Source organism: Colletotrichum jinshuiense, chromosome 6 (genome assembly GCF_051148585.1).
Source record: "Colletotrichum jinshuiense chromosome 6, complete sequence".
NCBI lineage: Eukaryota > Fungi > Ascomycota > Sordariomycetes > Glomerellales > Glomerellaceae > Colletotrichum > Colletotrichum jinshuiense.
The window spans coordinates 3,582,593-3,596,666 of record NC_139313.1 but is presented as its reverse complement, the minus strand read 5'-3'; the positions used below and the strand labels follow the sequence as shown (position 1 = coordinate 3,596,666).

Below are 14,074 nucleotides of genomic sequence, written 5' to 3'. Positions count from 1 at the left end.
CCGTTTTTGGGATGTGGGCAAAGCCGGGTTAGTCTCGGAGCGGCAATGTGGTTTTCCCGAGTCCCAAGCTGATCTAGGCCGTAGACCATGCAGAAAGTGGGGGGTGGCGGCATGCACAGCTCCAACGGGGAGTAGCTGGAGCTCCCGCATTGGCCAGGGTGGAAAGTTGTCGGTCTGGAAAAACGCGTCGGAAAGTCATCGTGTCAATTTGGCTCCAGACCCCTGTCGATTCGGTGGATTGGCCGTGGTGTTCGAAAGGGGACACAATTCAAGCTGTTGCTGCTCTTTTGGACCAGTCGACCGGTCCTCGAACCGATTGCACCAACTTCCCAAGATTCTCCAGAGAATGGCGCACTCTTAGTTGCGTGTGTGCATTTTCAAGAACCCCCCCCGAATCTCCATTCGACACCCAACTTTCACGGCGCACAAGAGCAACCCACCCTACTACGCATTCCTCAGAAGCTATCTGTGGCCACCTCGAACACCGAGCATTGAGTACGAGGTCCCGATCACGCAACCTTTCGAGAGCCGACCACCCAGGACTTTGGAAGCATGTCTGAATTCAGCATGTATCACCAGCTGGGTCAGGGCGAGCAGGACCCTTCCAACCCGAATCGGTCGACACAGCCCGCACCTCCCCAGTTCTCACCTCCCATCGCGGGGCAGCAGTATCAGCAGGGAGCTGGCTACGGAGCCCCTCCGCCCCCGGGACAACAATACTATGGCGGCCAGCAGGGTTCGGCACCGCCCCCGGGTCAGCCCTACGGTGCTCCTCCGGGCCAAGATTCCATCATGAGCCCAGGTTTCCAATCTCAAGACAGCTTAGCGGCGCAGATGGGAGGCATGTCCCTCGGCGACGGCCACGGCACCGCTAGGAGGAAGAAGAAGGACCGTCACGCATACCACCAAGTCGAGGCGACAGGCTCTTCGCAACCCTTTAACGGAATTCCTCCGGCCGGCACACAGGCTACCGCTTTCCTCAACGACCCTTCGCAGGCCCAGTTTGCTCAGATGAACCAGTTTCCTGTCCCTGTCGGCCAGACCTTTACGCCTGCTGTTCCCGCCTCCCCGGCCGAATTCGCGACTCGCAACGGCACTGACGGCGCTGGGTTGCCGGCCGTGGTGCAAACCTCCGGCAGCCAAAAGCTGTCCCTCGATGACCTCCCTAGTGTTCCAGTCTCCCGTGACTCCCTTCAACAACACTATTTCACCAACGTCTATCCTACCTTCGAGAAGCACCTGCCCCCTCCCTCGACCGTTTCTTTCGTTGCCTACGACCAGGGGAATGCCTCGCCCAAGTTTGCACGTCTGACATTGAACAGCATCCCCTCCAATGCCGAGGGCCTGGCTCTTACTGGTCTCCCAATGGGTCTCCTCTTGCAACCCTTGGCTCCCCTGCAGCCTGGCGAGCTTGAGATTCCTGTACTCGACTTTGGCGACTCTGGACCCCCGAGATGCCGTCGCTGCAGAGCTTACATCAACCCCTTTATGATGTTCCGGTCTGGCGGCAATAAGTTTGTTTGCAACCTGTGCACTTACCCCAATGATACCCCGTCCGAATACTTCTCCGCACTCACACCCCAAGGCGTAAGAGTGGACCGTGATCAGCGGCCAGAGCTCACTAGGGGCACTGTGGAGTTCGTCGTGCCCAAGGAGTATTGGACCAAAGAGCCTACTGGCCTGCGCTGGCTGTTTGTGATTGATGTCACCCAGGAATCCTTCAACAAGGGATTCATCGAGTCTTTCTGTGAGGGCATCGTCGCCGCATTGTACGGTGGCGAGGACGCTGAGAGGGACGAGAACGGCGAGCCGAAGAGACGGATACCCCTTGGTGCCAAGGTTGGCTTCATGACTTACGACAAGGACATCCACTTTTACAATGTCAATGTGAGTCTATTCGTCCAGGGCTATAGACAAACACGCACTGACAGGCGTAGCCCTCTCTTGACCAGGCGCAGATGATGATCATGCCGGATCTTGAGGACCCCTTCGTCCCCTTGAGTGACGGCCTCTTTGTTGACCCTTACGAATCCAAGTAAGATCGTTCGCTGTGTCGCAGAATGGACTATTGGCTAACATGCACCAGGGACGTCATCACGTCGCTGCTCACGATGCTCCCCACCATGTTTTCAAACATCAAGAATCCGGAACCTGCCCTGCTCGCTACCCTGAACTCTGCTGTGGCTGCATTGGAGAAGACTGGAGGCAAGATCATCTGCTCTCTGGCTGCGCTGCCCACTTGGGGTCCTGGCCGTCTTTTCCTCCGGGATGATGGAAAGCACCCAGGCGGAGAGATCGACAAGAAGCTTTTCTCTACCGAGCACCCAGCTTGGAAAAAGGTTACAGAGAAGATGGTTGCCACCGGCATCGGCGCCGACTTCTTCCTCGCCTCGCCGTCTGGCGGTTACCTCGACATCGCAACCGTTGGCCATGTTGCAGCCTCCACTGGCGGCGAGACGTTCTACTACCCCAACTTCATTGGAGCCCGCGACAACACCAAGCTGTCTATGGAAATCAAGCATGCGGTTTCACGTGAGACGGGTTTCCAGGCTCTGATGAAGGTACGGTGTTCAAACGGACTGCAAATCAACGGCTACCACGGCAACTTCATACATCACACTTTTGGCGCCGACCTTGAAATCGGTGTCATTGACGCCGATAAGGCCATGGGTGTGTCATTCTCCTACGACGGCAAGCTTGACTCGAAATTGGATGCCCACTTCCAGTCCGCGTTGTTGTATACCACAGCGTCCGGACAGCGGAGAGTGCGATGCTCCAACGTTATCGCAAGCGTCTGCGACAACCCGAGAGACAGCGTCAAGTTTATTGACCAAGATGCTGTATTTACGATCTTGGCTAAGGAAGCTAGCACAAAACTCGCTACTACATCTGCAACGCTGAAGGACGTCCGGAACCACTTAACCGAGAGGACGATCGATATCCTGTCATGTTACCGCAAGAACTTCCTCACTTCTGCTCAGCCCGACGGTCAACTAGTCATGCCGGAGAGACTCAAGGAGTTTTCGATGTACATGCTGGGTCTTCTCAAGTGCCGCGCGTTCAAGGGCGGCAACGAGAGCTCCGACCGCAGAGTCCACGAGATGAGGATGATCCGGTCCATGGGTGCGATGGAACTGAGTTTATACCTGTACCCTCGCATGATTCCCCTCCACAACCTCGCGCCCGAGGACGGATTCCCCGATGAGTCCGGCCACCTCAAGGTGCCGCCCGCGATTCGCACCTCTTTCTCCCGTGTCGAGCCCGGCGGTGTCTACCTGATCGATAACGGCCAGCAATGTCTCTTGTGGTTCCACGCCCAGACTTCACCGAACCTCATCGCCGATCTGTTCGGCGAGGACAAGACGAGCCTGCAGGGTCTTGATGCATACACTTCGTCTCTGCCCATACTCCAAACACATCTTAACGCTCAGGTACGGAACATCGTCGAGTTCCTCAAGACGATGCGAGGCTCCAAGGGCTTGGGCATTCAGCTCGCAAGGCAAGGCATCGACGGTGCCGAGTACGAATTCGCGCGCATGCTCGTCGAGGACAGGAACAACGAGGCGCAGAGCTACGTTGACTGGCTTGTGCACCTTCACAGGAGCGTCCAGCTCGAGGTATGATTTCTCCCAGGCATCTCAGCACGCACAGGACAGCAAGTTGCTAACCAACCTTCACAGTTGTCCGGCCAAAGAAAGAGAGACGACCCGTTAACAGATGCCAACGCACTAGCCGGCTTTGCTGGCTTGAGACCCAACTATTGGTAAGAGAAGGGGGGGCAAGCGAGTCGAATGGGGAAGTGGATTGTTGAAGGCAGGCTGGGATGTGATTGAACTTTATATTTCGAGCGTTGTCAGAACTGCATATACATTGGGTGTCGGGGAATTGAAAAATAGTAAACAACCACAAAAGAATACCTCCAGCGGATGCTGGTTGAGTCACTCATCTTGCATCAACTATTGTATCCCACTTGTGCCGTAGAAGACTATTATAGAAACTACTGTAAGCAAATGGCCTGCAGCAAAGTTGAGTTGGGAACAGTCACGGCACGAAGCAGAAGGGAATCGTGGAGGAGGTGGCCTCGCCATCAAAGAGTTCGTCGAGACCCTCTCCTGTCCCATTTGTCCCCCCCTCGTCGTCCCGTCATTACACGGCTCCGAGTCCGTCATCGGGCACTAACGGGAGCGAGGGAGGGTCAGAGGGACATGTAAAGCGCCTCTGGCTTGTATTCTTTCTCCCCGGGGGTTATTACTGTCTCAGGAGACCGTTTTGCCAGCGCAGGACCCGGGCCCGTAACCCATCCGTAAAACCCTCGGGAAGTGTAGGGGCGGTGAGCGCAGATTCATCGACTGACAAGCCCACCGCCCGCTACGCGCGAGAGGTCTGACAGGGGACTAGCTGCGGCCAGAAAGGGACAGGATTTTCTAGCGGTAGCAGCACTGGCTCGCGGGTTGACGAGTTTGTCAGGTGTACATGCCGGTGGCCAAACGTTATATGATTGGCGACAACAGCTACTGCCGCTTCCCATCGCCAACGTCCCTATTACCCTATCGGGAAGTCCAACTAGACTCAAAGACACAGAAAGCAGTAAACGCCCAGCTTTCTGCCTGGGCAGCGAACGGTCATGGCCAGTCCTGTCCGCCCACGTCTCTCTCCTGGCTCATAAATCTTGTGCAGGAGACCGTCCATTTACCGTCCTCGGCAACCCACAGAATTCTTCTCGTCTGATCCGACCATCTCGCAGTTCGTACCCTCCCTATGAAACATGGAATTGGATGAAAAGGTGAGAAGTGACGAACGCCCGATGACCACTCGAACCAGCCCGAGCCAGTCTGGCGGAGGGGTATTCAGCGCCCGTCGGGCAACGACAAAAAGAGCAGGAGCAGGAGGAATGGGGCAAGATGGGTCATTGCCGGTTCCTTCTGCCAAGGACTCTCATCGACGTGGGACTTAATTACGGCATTCTCATCGTTCGATGGTGGCTTACTGCGCGAAGACTGAGACCGCTTTGTGGGCCGTTGGGTGTACACGAGAAACCGCCCCCCCCCCCCCCCCCCCCCCCCCCCCCCCCGGTTGTTTGTTTGTTTTGTGTAAGCCCTTCCCTTCTCCTCTTCTTCCTCTTTCTCTTCCTCGACCCCCGTTGCTTCGGCTGTACCCACAGATTGCTTGGGCGGAGAGACTCGGTAAGAGGACAAGGGACGAACGAGTGGTTTGTCTGTGGGCATGGGGCCGTGAAACATGCGGCCTGCCGTAATGGCCTTCTTACTCCAACCGCCACTTTTTCATGGCAACTCCAAAACTTCCCCAAGTCCCAAAAACATGTTAGGAGGAGCAGGAGCAGCAGCCAGGTTAGGTTGACGTGCATGGGAGATCGGCCGGGTTCAAGGCAAAGCCTCCCGTTAGGCTGGGGCTGGTTAGCTTGGGCGGCGCCTGGGGGGGAGGTGTGGATGCGGATGACTGTAGGGAATGTAATGATGGTGGGGGTTTGATCGGCCCAGCAGCCGTGATCCCTGACGGAGATCGCTGCATTACTTTTTGTTTCCTTTTTTTTTTTTTTTTTGTACCAGAAAGACGAGACCTCGTCGTTCCCTTTGAGGCTTACATGCATGCATGTCTCGAAATCCAGAACACCCCATCGTAGGGCGGGATCTTCATCCGGGATACGCCTCGCCTGATGTTGGCGGCTCGAAACGCCAGAAGTGGAATCGTTCACGGTAGGGTGTCGCGGGCACGCTGTCTCTCACCGGAGCCTCTCGCTGAAGCGGTGAGCTGATGATGACTGAATGGTCGTTGGTGGGCCCTTACCTACCACAGGATGTTGCGTTTATGGGTAGACACCCGTGCCATACAGGTTCCAAAGCGGGTTGTACTCTCTATATCTCTTCGCGTCCCAAACAGTCGGGTCTGAAACGGGCCCAAGAGGGCCGGATTCCGAGGTGTTCGACGCAGCAGGATGATCACATAGATCGTTGGCTCCCCTGTGAAAGCTCACCAGCTACATACGACCAGCCATCCCATGCACTTGTTGACGGACGCATGACCAGGTACGCTAGTAAGCCATTTCTCACCAAACCTAGAGGAGAAAAAACAAACGACGGGGGAAAGCAAAAAGCAAGAATCCTGGAATCGTCCTGGGGACACCCCCCGACGCCTCCCTTGACTTCCGGGGGAAAGAGAGCCGTACCTTCCACGATGCCTCCCTAAGAAAGATAGTCCTTGCGGAATGTCTCACGCATCTTCACCCCGCTCTCCTTGCGGGTGTACATGTTTTGGTGTAGCCGACCACATCGGGGAATGGGTAGGGAGTCAGCTCAGCGGCTTCGCGTGAGGGTGTGCTTGGATATGAGATGCAATGCAAGGCCCTTGCGCAAGGCTACGAGCACTTCGAGGTCGGAGCCGTCTCCGGTCCCGCGTGGCCGGGCTCAGGTGGCGTCCACCCGATCCAGGGACCGAAAGATATTCCCTCTTTCCATACATGATCCGCCCTCTTTCCCTTGGAAAACTATATAACAAGACTGTAATCAGTTGTCATTTCTTCTTGAAAGCTATGAAGGGCGGAAGGGACCTGAAGCCCACGGGATTACACGCGAGTAAAGGCCGTAATGAGGTTTTCCATGTCTCGGCCGTACTGACTGTCACACAGGTAGATGCCTCGCATAAGCCATCTGGTGGTCGGTAAATGTGAGAAGTGACAGAATACCATCATAGTGCCAGGCCCTCCGGGCTTTCTGTTGTTTGTTGAAAGACCATTTGCCCAGAACGGGGAGCCACGGCGGCGGCGGAGGAGACACAGTGACACCTGACTATCGAGGCGATCGAAAACCCCGGTCAAGATCTGACATCCTGACAGGGGTGAGAGGTATTTGGATTTTGGACCCCTTTCATTGCTGTGTCGACTTTTTCACAATGACGAGGCCACCCGCAGGTTTGTTTGCGACTAAATTCATGTCAGCCCCCAAAGAAAAGCAAACATGCATGTCTTCTCAGCCCTCCAATGGGCAACCCGCAACCCTGCCGAGCATCTCACCTGAGCGCCCAGCCTTCGCTGCCTATCATTCTTCGTCAGCCTGTTTATCGATCGCCGCTTCGGGGAGGCAGAGTAAGAGATTTACCCGGGAAGCCCGGCTCTCCCTTGGCTTGGAGACACGTTGAGTGCGGGCCCTTGGTTGGAAGCCCAAGGCTCACATCGGCGACCATGAGGTCGTGTATGTTTGCTTTTTTTTGGTGCAGTCGCATCCACGGCACGTGCCTGAGCACGCGGCCTAAGCAGCATCTAGCATGCGGCAGAACAAGAAACTGAAATCGACAGAGGGGCGGCCGAGCTTTCTGCCCATTCCAACACCATGGATTCTGGGTCTGCCGTTGGCACTAGGATGTTTTTGGCGAAGAACCCAAGGAGCCAAGTTTAAGATGACCAAACAGGGAAGTGCCGGTTCAGATGGTCATCGTTGCGATGCTGTTGGCTGCGCTATTTCTTCCATTGGATCTGGGTGGCTGGCAAATCGAGAAAACATGCGCTTGCATGATGATGCATCATTGACCTCAACATCCACGGAGAGCCCCCCCATCAACAGCATCCGTCAAACTGGCAGGGCGAACGAGACTAGCGTCGTGCTGAGCGCGATCTGTCATATCCTCAATTGATTTGAAATATAAATTAAAGAATCATGACCGAAATGAGGCAGACGGCCCCGAGTCATCTCCAATATGACCTGTCACCAGTCAAGTAGTTCGAAGGGCGCCCCTCGCACCCTGTATCAAATCGCCCTTGTTGCGCGGTCGAAAATATGTTGCCAGTGAAAAGAGGAAAGTTAATCGAGCTTGAGAATTGTGTCCTGATTCGGAATCTGAGGGAATATGATTCAGGCCAAAAATAAAAAATAAAAAAACACCAAACGCCGGCGAAAACACCCAAAATCCTGCGTACCCCCAATACAGAGACCTTCCTCAAACTGGACCGCCAGTTTGAACGCCGCCAGCCACGAGTCGACCGCAAACAATGCCCATAAAGGAATCAACCAGGCTCCCGTGAAGACTTGAAAAGAAAAGGAGAAACTCGAAGAGGACCGGGGACCCACCCGACTCTCTGGCTGGTATTCGCAATTGACGCCCGACGCTGTAGATCTGGGGTCCGCAGTCCGGCCGTGTCCAAGAACAGAAAAAGGAACGAGCGCGGGTCGCTAGATTGGAAGCTGATCAAACAATGCAGGAATGGAACTCCCTGACTGGTTGCTGCGAACCAATAGAATCCGCGGAACAGGGAATCGACAGTCTGGTGGTGTTTGATGGCCTGGGCTGCAAGACACAAACACCCTTTGTTTGTGATCGTAGTGTCGACATGACAGGTCGTACGGAGAGACAAATGTTTCCTCCTAGGGTATACAGTCTCAGCCTGCCTGACGTACGTCCCGGTCTCACCGGTTCATAATGACTGAGACACCAACCCAGCTCATGATGCGCCAAGAGCACATCGTTCAAGAACCGTCCATTATCGCAGAGAAAGCATATCGCGGATCAGGCTGGCTTCGAACTCTGGCAATTTCGTTGGGTGCGAAAATATCGCTGAAGATTTTGAAGTCGCTTTTGTGACTAGAGGAGCTGCCGCTCGAGCTCGATGACGACGACGAGCTTTTGGATTTGCTTTTCGAGGAACTGCTGCTGCTGGACCCCTTACTCTTCTTGGCAATGTCGTCGAGAATGCATTTGGCCGTGCACTGTCTGTCGTCCTCGAAAGCAAACATCACGGCCAAGAACTGCCCCCTCAACTCCGGATCGTAGAGGAAAACCTCGCGCCACAGCTCTGCCAGTTCCTTGGGCGGGTTGCGGTATCCGTTGCCGAGGCCGAAGTCGCCAATCACGACGTGGTTGTAGCCGTTGAAAACGCAGATTCGCAGCGCTGCTCGCATCTTGTTTCGTACCAGCTCTCGTTCTTCCGAGAAGGAATACTTCCTTCCCATGTCTGTTAGCTTTGGCCACCGTGCTGGCGGCATGGAGATGACGGGAAGCGACCTCCAATCCTTCATGTCCAGTGACTCGATCCTGTCTTGGAACTGGCGAAAACGAACTTGATGGTACCGGGTCAGCAAGTAATATCGGAAGCTATGGACAGGTGGTTATGCCTACCAACATCAGGGGAGTAGATGGCCCCTTCGATCGGAATGGGGTAGTTGGACGACATGTAGGTCTCCGGATGGGGTGTACCCAGTGTTGCCGAAAGATTACTTCGACGACAGAGTCTTTCCTGCAACACACCGAGTCAGGATTCTGCCGCTTGCCAGCGCCAGCGCCAACGCCTTCATCGCCATCATACCTCGTAGCCTACAACACCCGTTTCCCAGTCTCCTCCAGGCCGCTTCTCGTTCGCGGCGCAGATGAAAGGGATGCGTACGCCTTCACTCTGGGCCCAACCAATCGCGCAGTCGACGGGGTCGCCATGGACGACGTCTATGGTTTGTTAGCAGCAGACCTGCGAGCTAATATGAACATTGGTTGTAACCCACAGAATTTGGGCAGGTCTGAGCTCATAAAGTTTGGACGACTGAGAGGAAGTTGAACAAGGGGTTGGGAGTAGAGAACAGAGTACGGAGGCCACTCTTCGCGGAAGTGTTTGTTGACCTCTGGAATGAGCTTTTTCTTGGTGTCGGCAGCAACCTCTGAGGGCTTGACCTTCAAGGGCTTCGAAGAAGGCATTGTAAGGTCGCAAGGGGTGCCCGAGGGGTGCGTGAGAGTGGCGGAGAAGGACTGATGTCGGAGTGGGTGCTGGTCCTTGCAAAGATATAGCGAGAATGACTTGGGAATGGAGGACCGAGATACGCATGGTGCGGGCTCCTCTCCAGACTTTAAATATATCCCTCCCAACGAAGAGCCGGTCTAGCGCCTGCAGAGGTCGCGGCATGTAGACATGCAGCGTGGACGGAAGGAAAAGCAACAATGGCATGGCATCAAAGTGCCCTTTGCCAAAGGCACTCCTTCGCCTCTCCAAGAAGCGAGAGCGGTGAAGGCTGAACGAGGGGAGTGTAACCAATACTTGCCGGATCTCAGTCAAGTCTGCGACATTCCAGGGTAGTGTAAAGGAAGGGCGCGTAAAGGGTGGGTGGGTTTGCCGTGGTTGTGATGGGAGATGTCTTGCTTATACAGAAACCCGGGCCGTGTCACGTCGAGCTTCCCGTGGTTTTGGTAGGTGGAATCCGATCGAGATACTACTGCAATCTGCCGCGGTAATACGAGATCTTCCTGTCTCCCAAGATCTTAGTTGAGGCGTCCTTGCGAGCCGGGGAAGCAGGAGCATTGGGAACAAGCGGTGCAACATAGGCCAGGGCTGGATATGCTGGCCCTGATGGCAGACAGACAGCTTGGGCGTGGCGGGAACTAAGGTAGGGAAAGGTGGTTAGGGAGACGGGGATGTGAGACCCAGTCATCCATACCTCACCTTGCCTAGTCTTCGCGACAATAAGCAATGAGTCGAGTATGGAAGAAGCAAAAAACCCAGCTTCATGGTTCTTGGACCCCCACTAGAGGAACCGATTTGCCAGAGATTGGACGCAATGAAGAAGACGGAACTCGTGCGGCCAGTGAGGCGAAAAGGGAGATGACGGGACAGGTTGTTTGTCTGTGTGCCCCATCCTGGGCCGGATCAATGTCGACTACGCCGAGGTGCAGTCAAGTATCCGCCACAGTTGCAGATTTCCATGGGATCGGCGGCCTCGACTTGGCAATTATGAGCGGATGGCCGGCCCTTTAGATTCCAGAACCATGTCCTGGGATTGAGCATCGGCGACTGCATTATCCCGAAGTTGTCACCCGTGGCCGATGTTTGGTGTCTCGGGAGTCGAAGGCTGAGCTGAGGAATGGCAACAGTTGGACTTTGTCAGCCAGGCCGAGTCGTGCCCGGGCCCCTGCAACAAAGTGTCGGCCCGCAATTTGAATCATGTGTGGTGGATGATGATTGACCTTGTCATGGCCGTCTTTGCAGAAGTGCAATGTTGGCGGCGGCGGCGGCGGCGGGCCGGGGGATGTGATCCGGGGCATGGTTCGTTGATGGTGGATGCCAACGGGAGGAGGACCTCTGGTGGCTGTCTTGGCCGTGAAGGAGACAAGAAGCAGCTCTACATGGTACATGGTATTAGCGTACCACCCACTACCACCGCCAACAGGTGCGACGGCAGGCTTCTTATCTTATATCTTATCTGTGTCGATCTTCTATCTTATCGGGCGCAACATCCTGGGAAAGGTGCAGGTACTGTACCTACGTCCTCAGGAGGGACAGGTACCCGCTGCTCTGCATTGGAGCTTCCCATTGGAGCATCCCAGCTGTTTTTTTTTTCTTGAGCTCTGTTATCCCATGTAGCCGCAACACTCTGCCGCTGTCGTAGGGCAATCGCAATTCCACGTCATTCAGCTACGACACATTTACACCAACGTCGCTCCGTAGTCGCAGACTGACTGGTCCCATTCTCCAAAAATATGCTGCAGTAGTCAAAGAAATCAAAGTATCGTCTCGATTATGCGCATCCCAGCACCGATACCCTCCCGCAACTTCGGGGGCTTAGTTCTCGTCGCGCAGCCCCTCGGTAGACGTTGGCTCTCGACAGCCCCTCGACGCACAGTTGCTCAATTTCTGGACTGGAAGCCCGATGTGGAAGTCAAAGATGTAGTTGTCAACGGATATGTTAGATCTGTGAGGAATATGAAGACCGAGCGCTTTGTCAATGTGGGTGATGGCTCCTCCCGGACGCCTATCCAAGCACTGGTCTCGAGAAGCCATGATGAAAGGTGGGCTCATCTTGGCTCTTGGAGCTTCCTTCTGTCTCAGCATCTTTGATTACTGATAAGTTCGCAGCGCAAACTTGCGAGTCGGTGCTGCAGTTCGTCTGCACGGCTCTTGGGTTCCCTCTAAAACGGAAGGTCAGAGTCACGAGTTGAAGGTCGACCAAGTCGAGGTTCTAGGTCCCTCTGATGCCAAGGTGAGTCTGCTCTGGTCCTTCTTGTCTTGCGGCCTATGGTCTAACACCGTCCTCGAAACAGACGTTCCCTATTCAGAAGAAGTACCAAACCCCCGAATACCTACGCACAATGCCCCATCTTCGACCACGGATACCGCTGAATGCCGCCATTTTACGTCTGAGGTCAGAAGCCGTCGCCATATTGACTCAGTTCTTTGCCTCCCGAGACTTCGTACAGACCCATCCCCCTATAATTACATCATCGGACTGCGAAGGGGCAGGCGAGGTTTTTCAAGTTGCTACGGGGCCGGCCGAGACATCGCCAATCTCGATTACGGGCAAAGACAAGCCGCTGGATACGTTCTTCCGCTCGCCCAAGTACCTTACCGTGTCTACACAGCTTCACCTCGAGGCGTTAGCACAGTCACTGGGCCATGTCTGGACGCTGTCACCGACCTTTAGAGCGGAACGGAGCGACACCTCGAGACATATGAGCGAGTTTTACATGTTGGAGGCCGAGATGAGCTTCGTCGACGAGCTTGATGAAGTTATGGACCTCGTTGAGGATATGCTCCGTAGCTTGGCCACCGGCTTACACAAGACTCGAGCTGCGCAGGAATTGCGTGAAAGGCGAGCACCTGGAAAGACCCGCACAGCTGAGGATGATCTTGTTCCGATAGACGAAGTGGAGCGTAGATGGTTGGGGATGATGCAGACTCCAACATCTAGATGGCCACGCATAACCTACGCCGATGCCATCAAGCTTCTCAAGGCAGAGGAAGATCGATTTGAGCTCAAGCCTACTTGGGAAGGGGGTCTGCACTCAGAACATGAGAAGTTTCTCGCCAAAACCCTCGGTGCCACCAAGGACGCCGGCGCTTACACTCCCGTCTTTGTCACCCATTACCCCCGGGAGATCAAGGCATTCTACATGCGGAAATCAGACCCTTTGGCTGCCTTCTCTGAAAAGCCTGGTACGACAGTCGATTGTTTCGACCTCCTGGTGCCTGACTTATGCGAGATTGCTGGGGGCTCGATGCGCGAGCACCGTTTGGCGGATCTTTTGGAAACTATGCAGGCTCGTGGTATGGGTTCTTCATCCGGTGACGGACGTGGCGACTACACCGGCGGCGATCTGGATTGGTACGTCGACCTGCGTCGTTGGGGCTCTAACCCACACGGTGGGTTCGGTTTGGGCTTTGACAGACTGCTCAGCTATCTTGTGGGAGTCCCAAACGTCCGGGACGTCGTAGCTTTCCCACGCTGGTTCGGTCGGTGCGACTGTTGATTTCTCTTTGGGCAAGAAATCACCATATGAACCTCTACGGATGTCTCGCCATCCCGCAACACGCTCCCGCTCGTTAACCTTTGCCTACCTGGGATTCTGGACGTTGGATCGATGAAACAAACACGACCTACGTTACACGGCGATTGGTGTCCTTGTCTTACCCAAATGACCGAGTCCTGGTCAGGGTCACCTCGTGCATGTGTACGTACACATGTGACCCGTCTACCAGGAGCGTTGCTCGAGAATTGGCCCGGAAGCCCAATGCCTTCTCTGGTGGCTTGCAGTCGACAAGATCATATGCCCGCGAGGTATTCATGCAACGTTGTGCGACAGGCGAAAGCAGGTGCCCACGGCCAGAGTCTTAGAACCGCTTTTCTCATACCTGAACAACACTGCCAAAGTCGGCTAGATGGAGTCGGAAACGATTTCTGGTTTGCTTCTTGAAGGGTTAACTGCTCGGCATATTTGATGTGCAAGATGTGAGTCGACGGAATACGAACTGATACGTCGAGCAATTAATTCATTGGAATGACCAGTTGCCTTGGGGCATCTCCGCCATCTTGGCCCTTCAATTGTATTAAAACCCTGTACAACTTCCATGTACTTACACCATAAACCGGCGTTCTGTAGCACATCACACGGCGCTATACCCTTCTTCAATACCCTGAACAATACAGCCCCCGATGTCTTGACATATTCTCAAGTATTGACAGAATCACCCATTAGACCGTTCCTTTGCTCAGGCTTTGAGAGGTGTCAAATCTTGCCCCGAGTCACTCACTACCCGCATGTTGGCCGACCAAGCATGCTACTCATTGACGGAGGACGGCTCGCAGACTTTGGC

At 54.8% G+C, this 14,074-nt stretch overlaps 3 protein-coding genes across 3 annotated transcripts; 2 read left to right on the top strand and 1 right to left on the bottom strand.

Moving 5' to 3' along the window:
• Positions 1–552: 552 nt before the first annotated feature.
• Positions 553–3,767, top strand: EsH8_VI_000929 (uncharacterized protein; the record flags this gene model as incomplete). Its single annotated transcript, XM_083272182.1, has 4 exons — positions 553–1,887; positions 1,938–2,035; positions 2,087–3,617; positions 3,681–3,767. 4 exons carry the CDS (start codon positions 553–555, stop codon positions 3,765–3,767), a joined length of 3,051 nt encoding a protein of 1,016 aa, XP_083127356.1.
• Positions 3,768–8,474: 4,707 nt separating this feature from the next.
• EsH8_VI_000928 (uncharacterized protein) lies at positions 8,475–9,690 on the bottom strand (the record flags this gene model as incomplete). The annotated part of the gene is made up of 4 exons (XM_083272181.1): positions 8,475–9,064; positions 9,124–9,241; positions 9,311–9,444; positions 9,501–9,690. 4 exons carry the CDS (start codon positions 9,688–9,690, stop codon positions 8,475–8,477), a joined length of 1,032 nt encoding a protein of 343 aa, XP_083127355.1.
• Positions 9,691–11,503: 1,813 nt separating this feature from the next.
• Positions 11,504–13,230, top strand: EsH8_VI_000927 (asparagine--tRNA ligase SLM5; the record flags this gene model as incomplete). Its single annotated transcript, XM_083272180.1, has 3 exons — positions 11,504–11,772; positions 11,840–11,963; positions 12,025–13,230. 3 exons carry the CDS (start codon positions 11,504–11,506, stop codon positions 13,228–13,230), a joined length of 1,599 nt encoding a protein of 532 aa, XP_083127354.1.
• Positions 13,231–14,074: the final 844 nt, after the last annotated feature.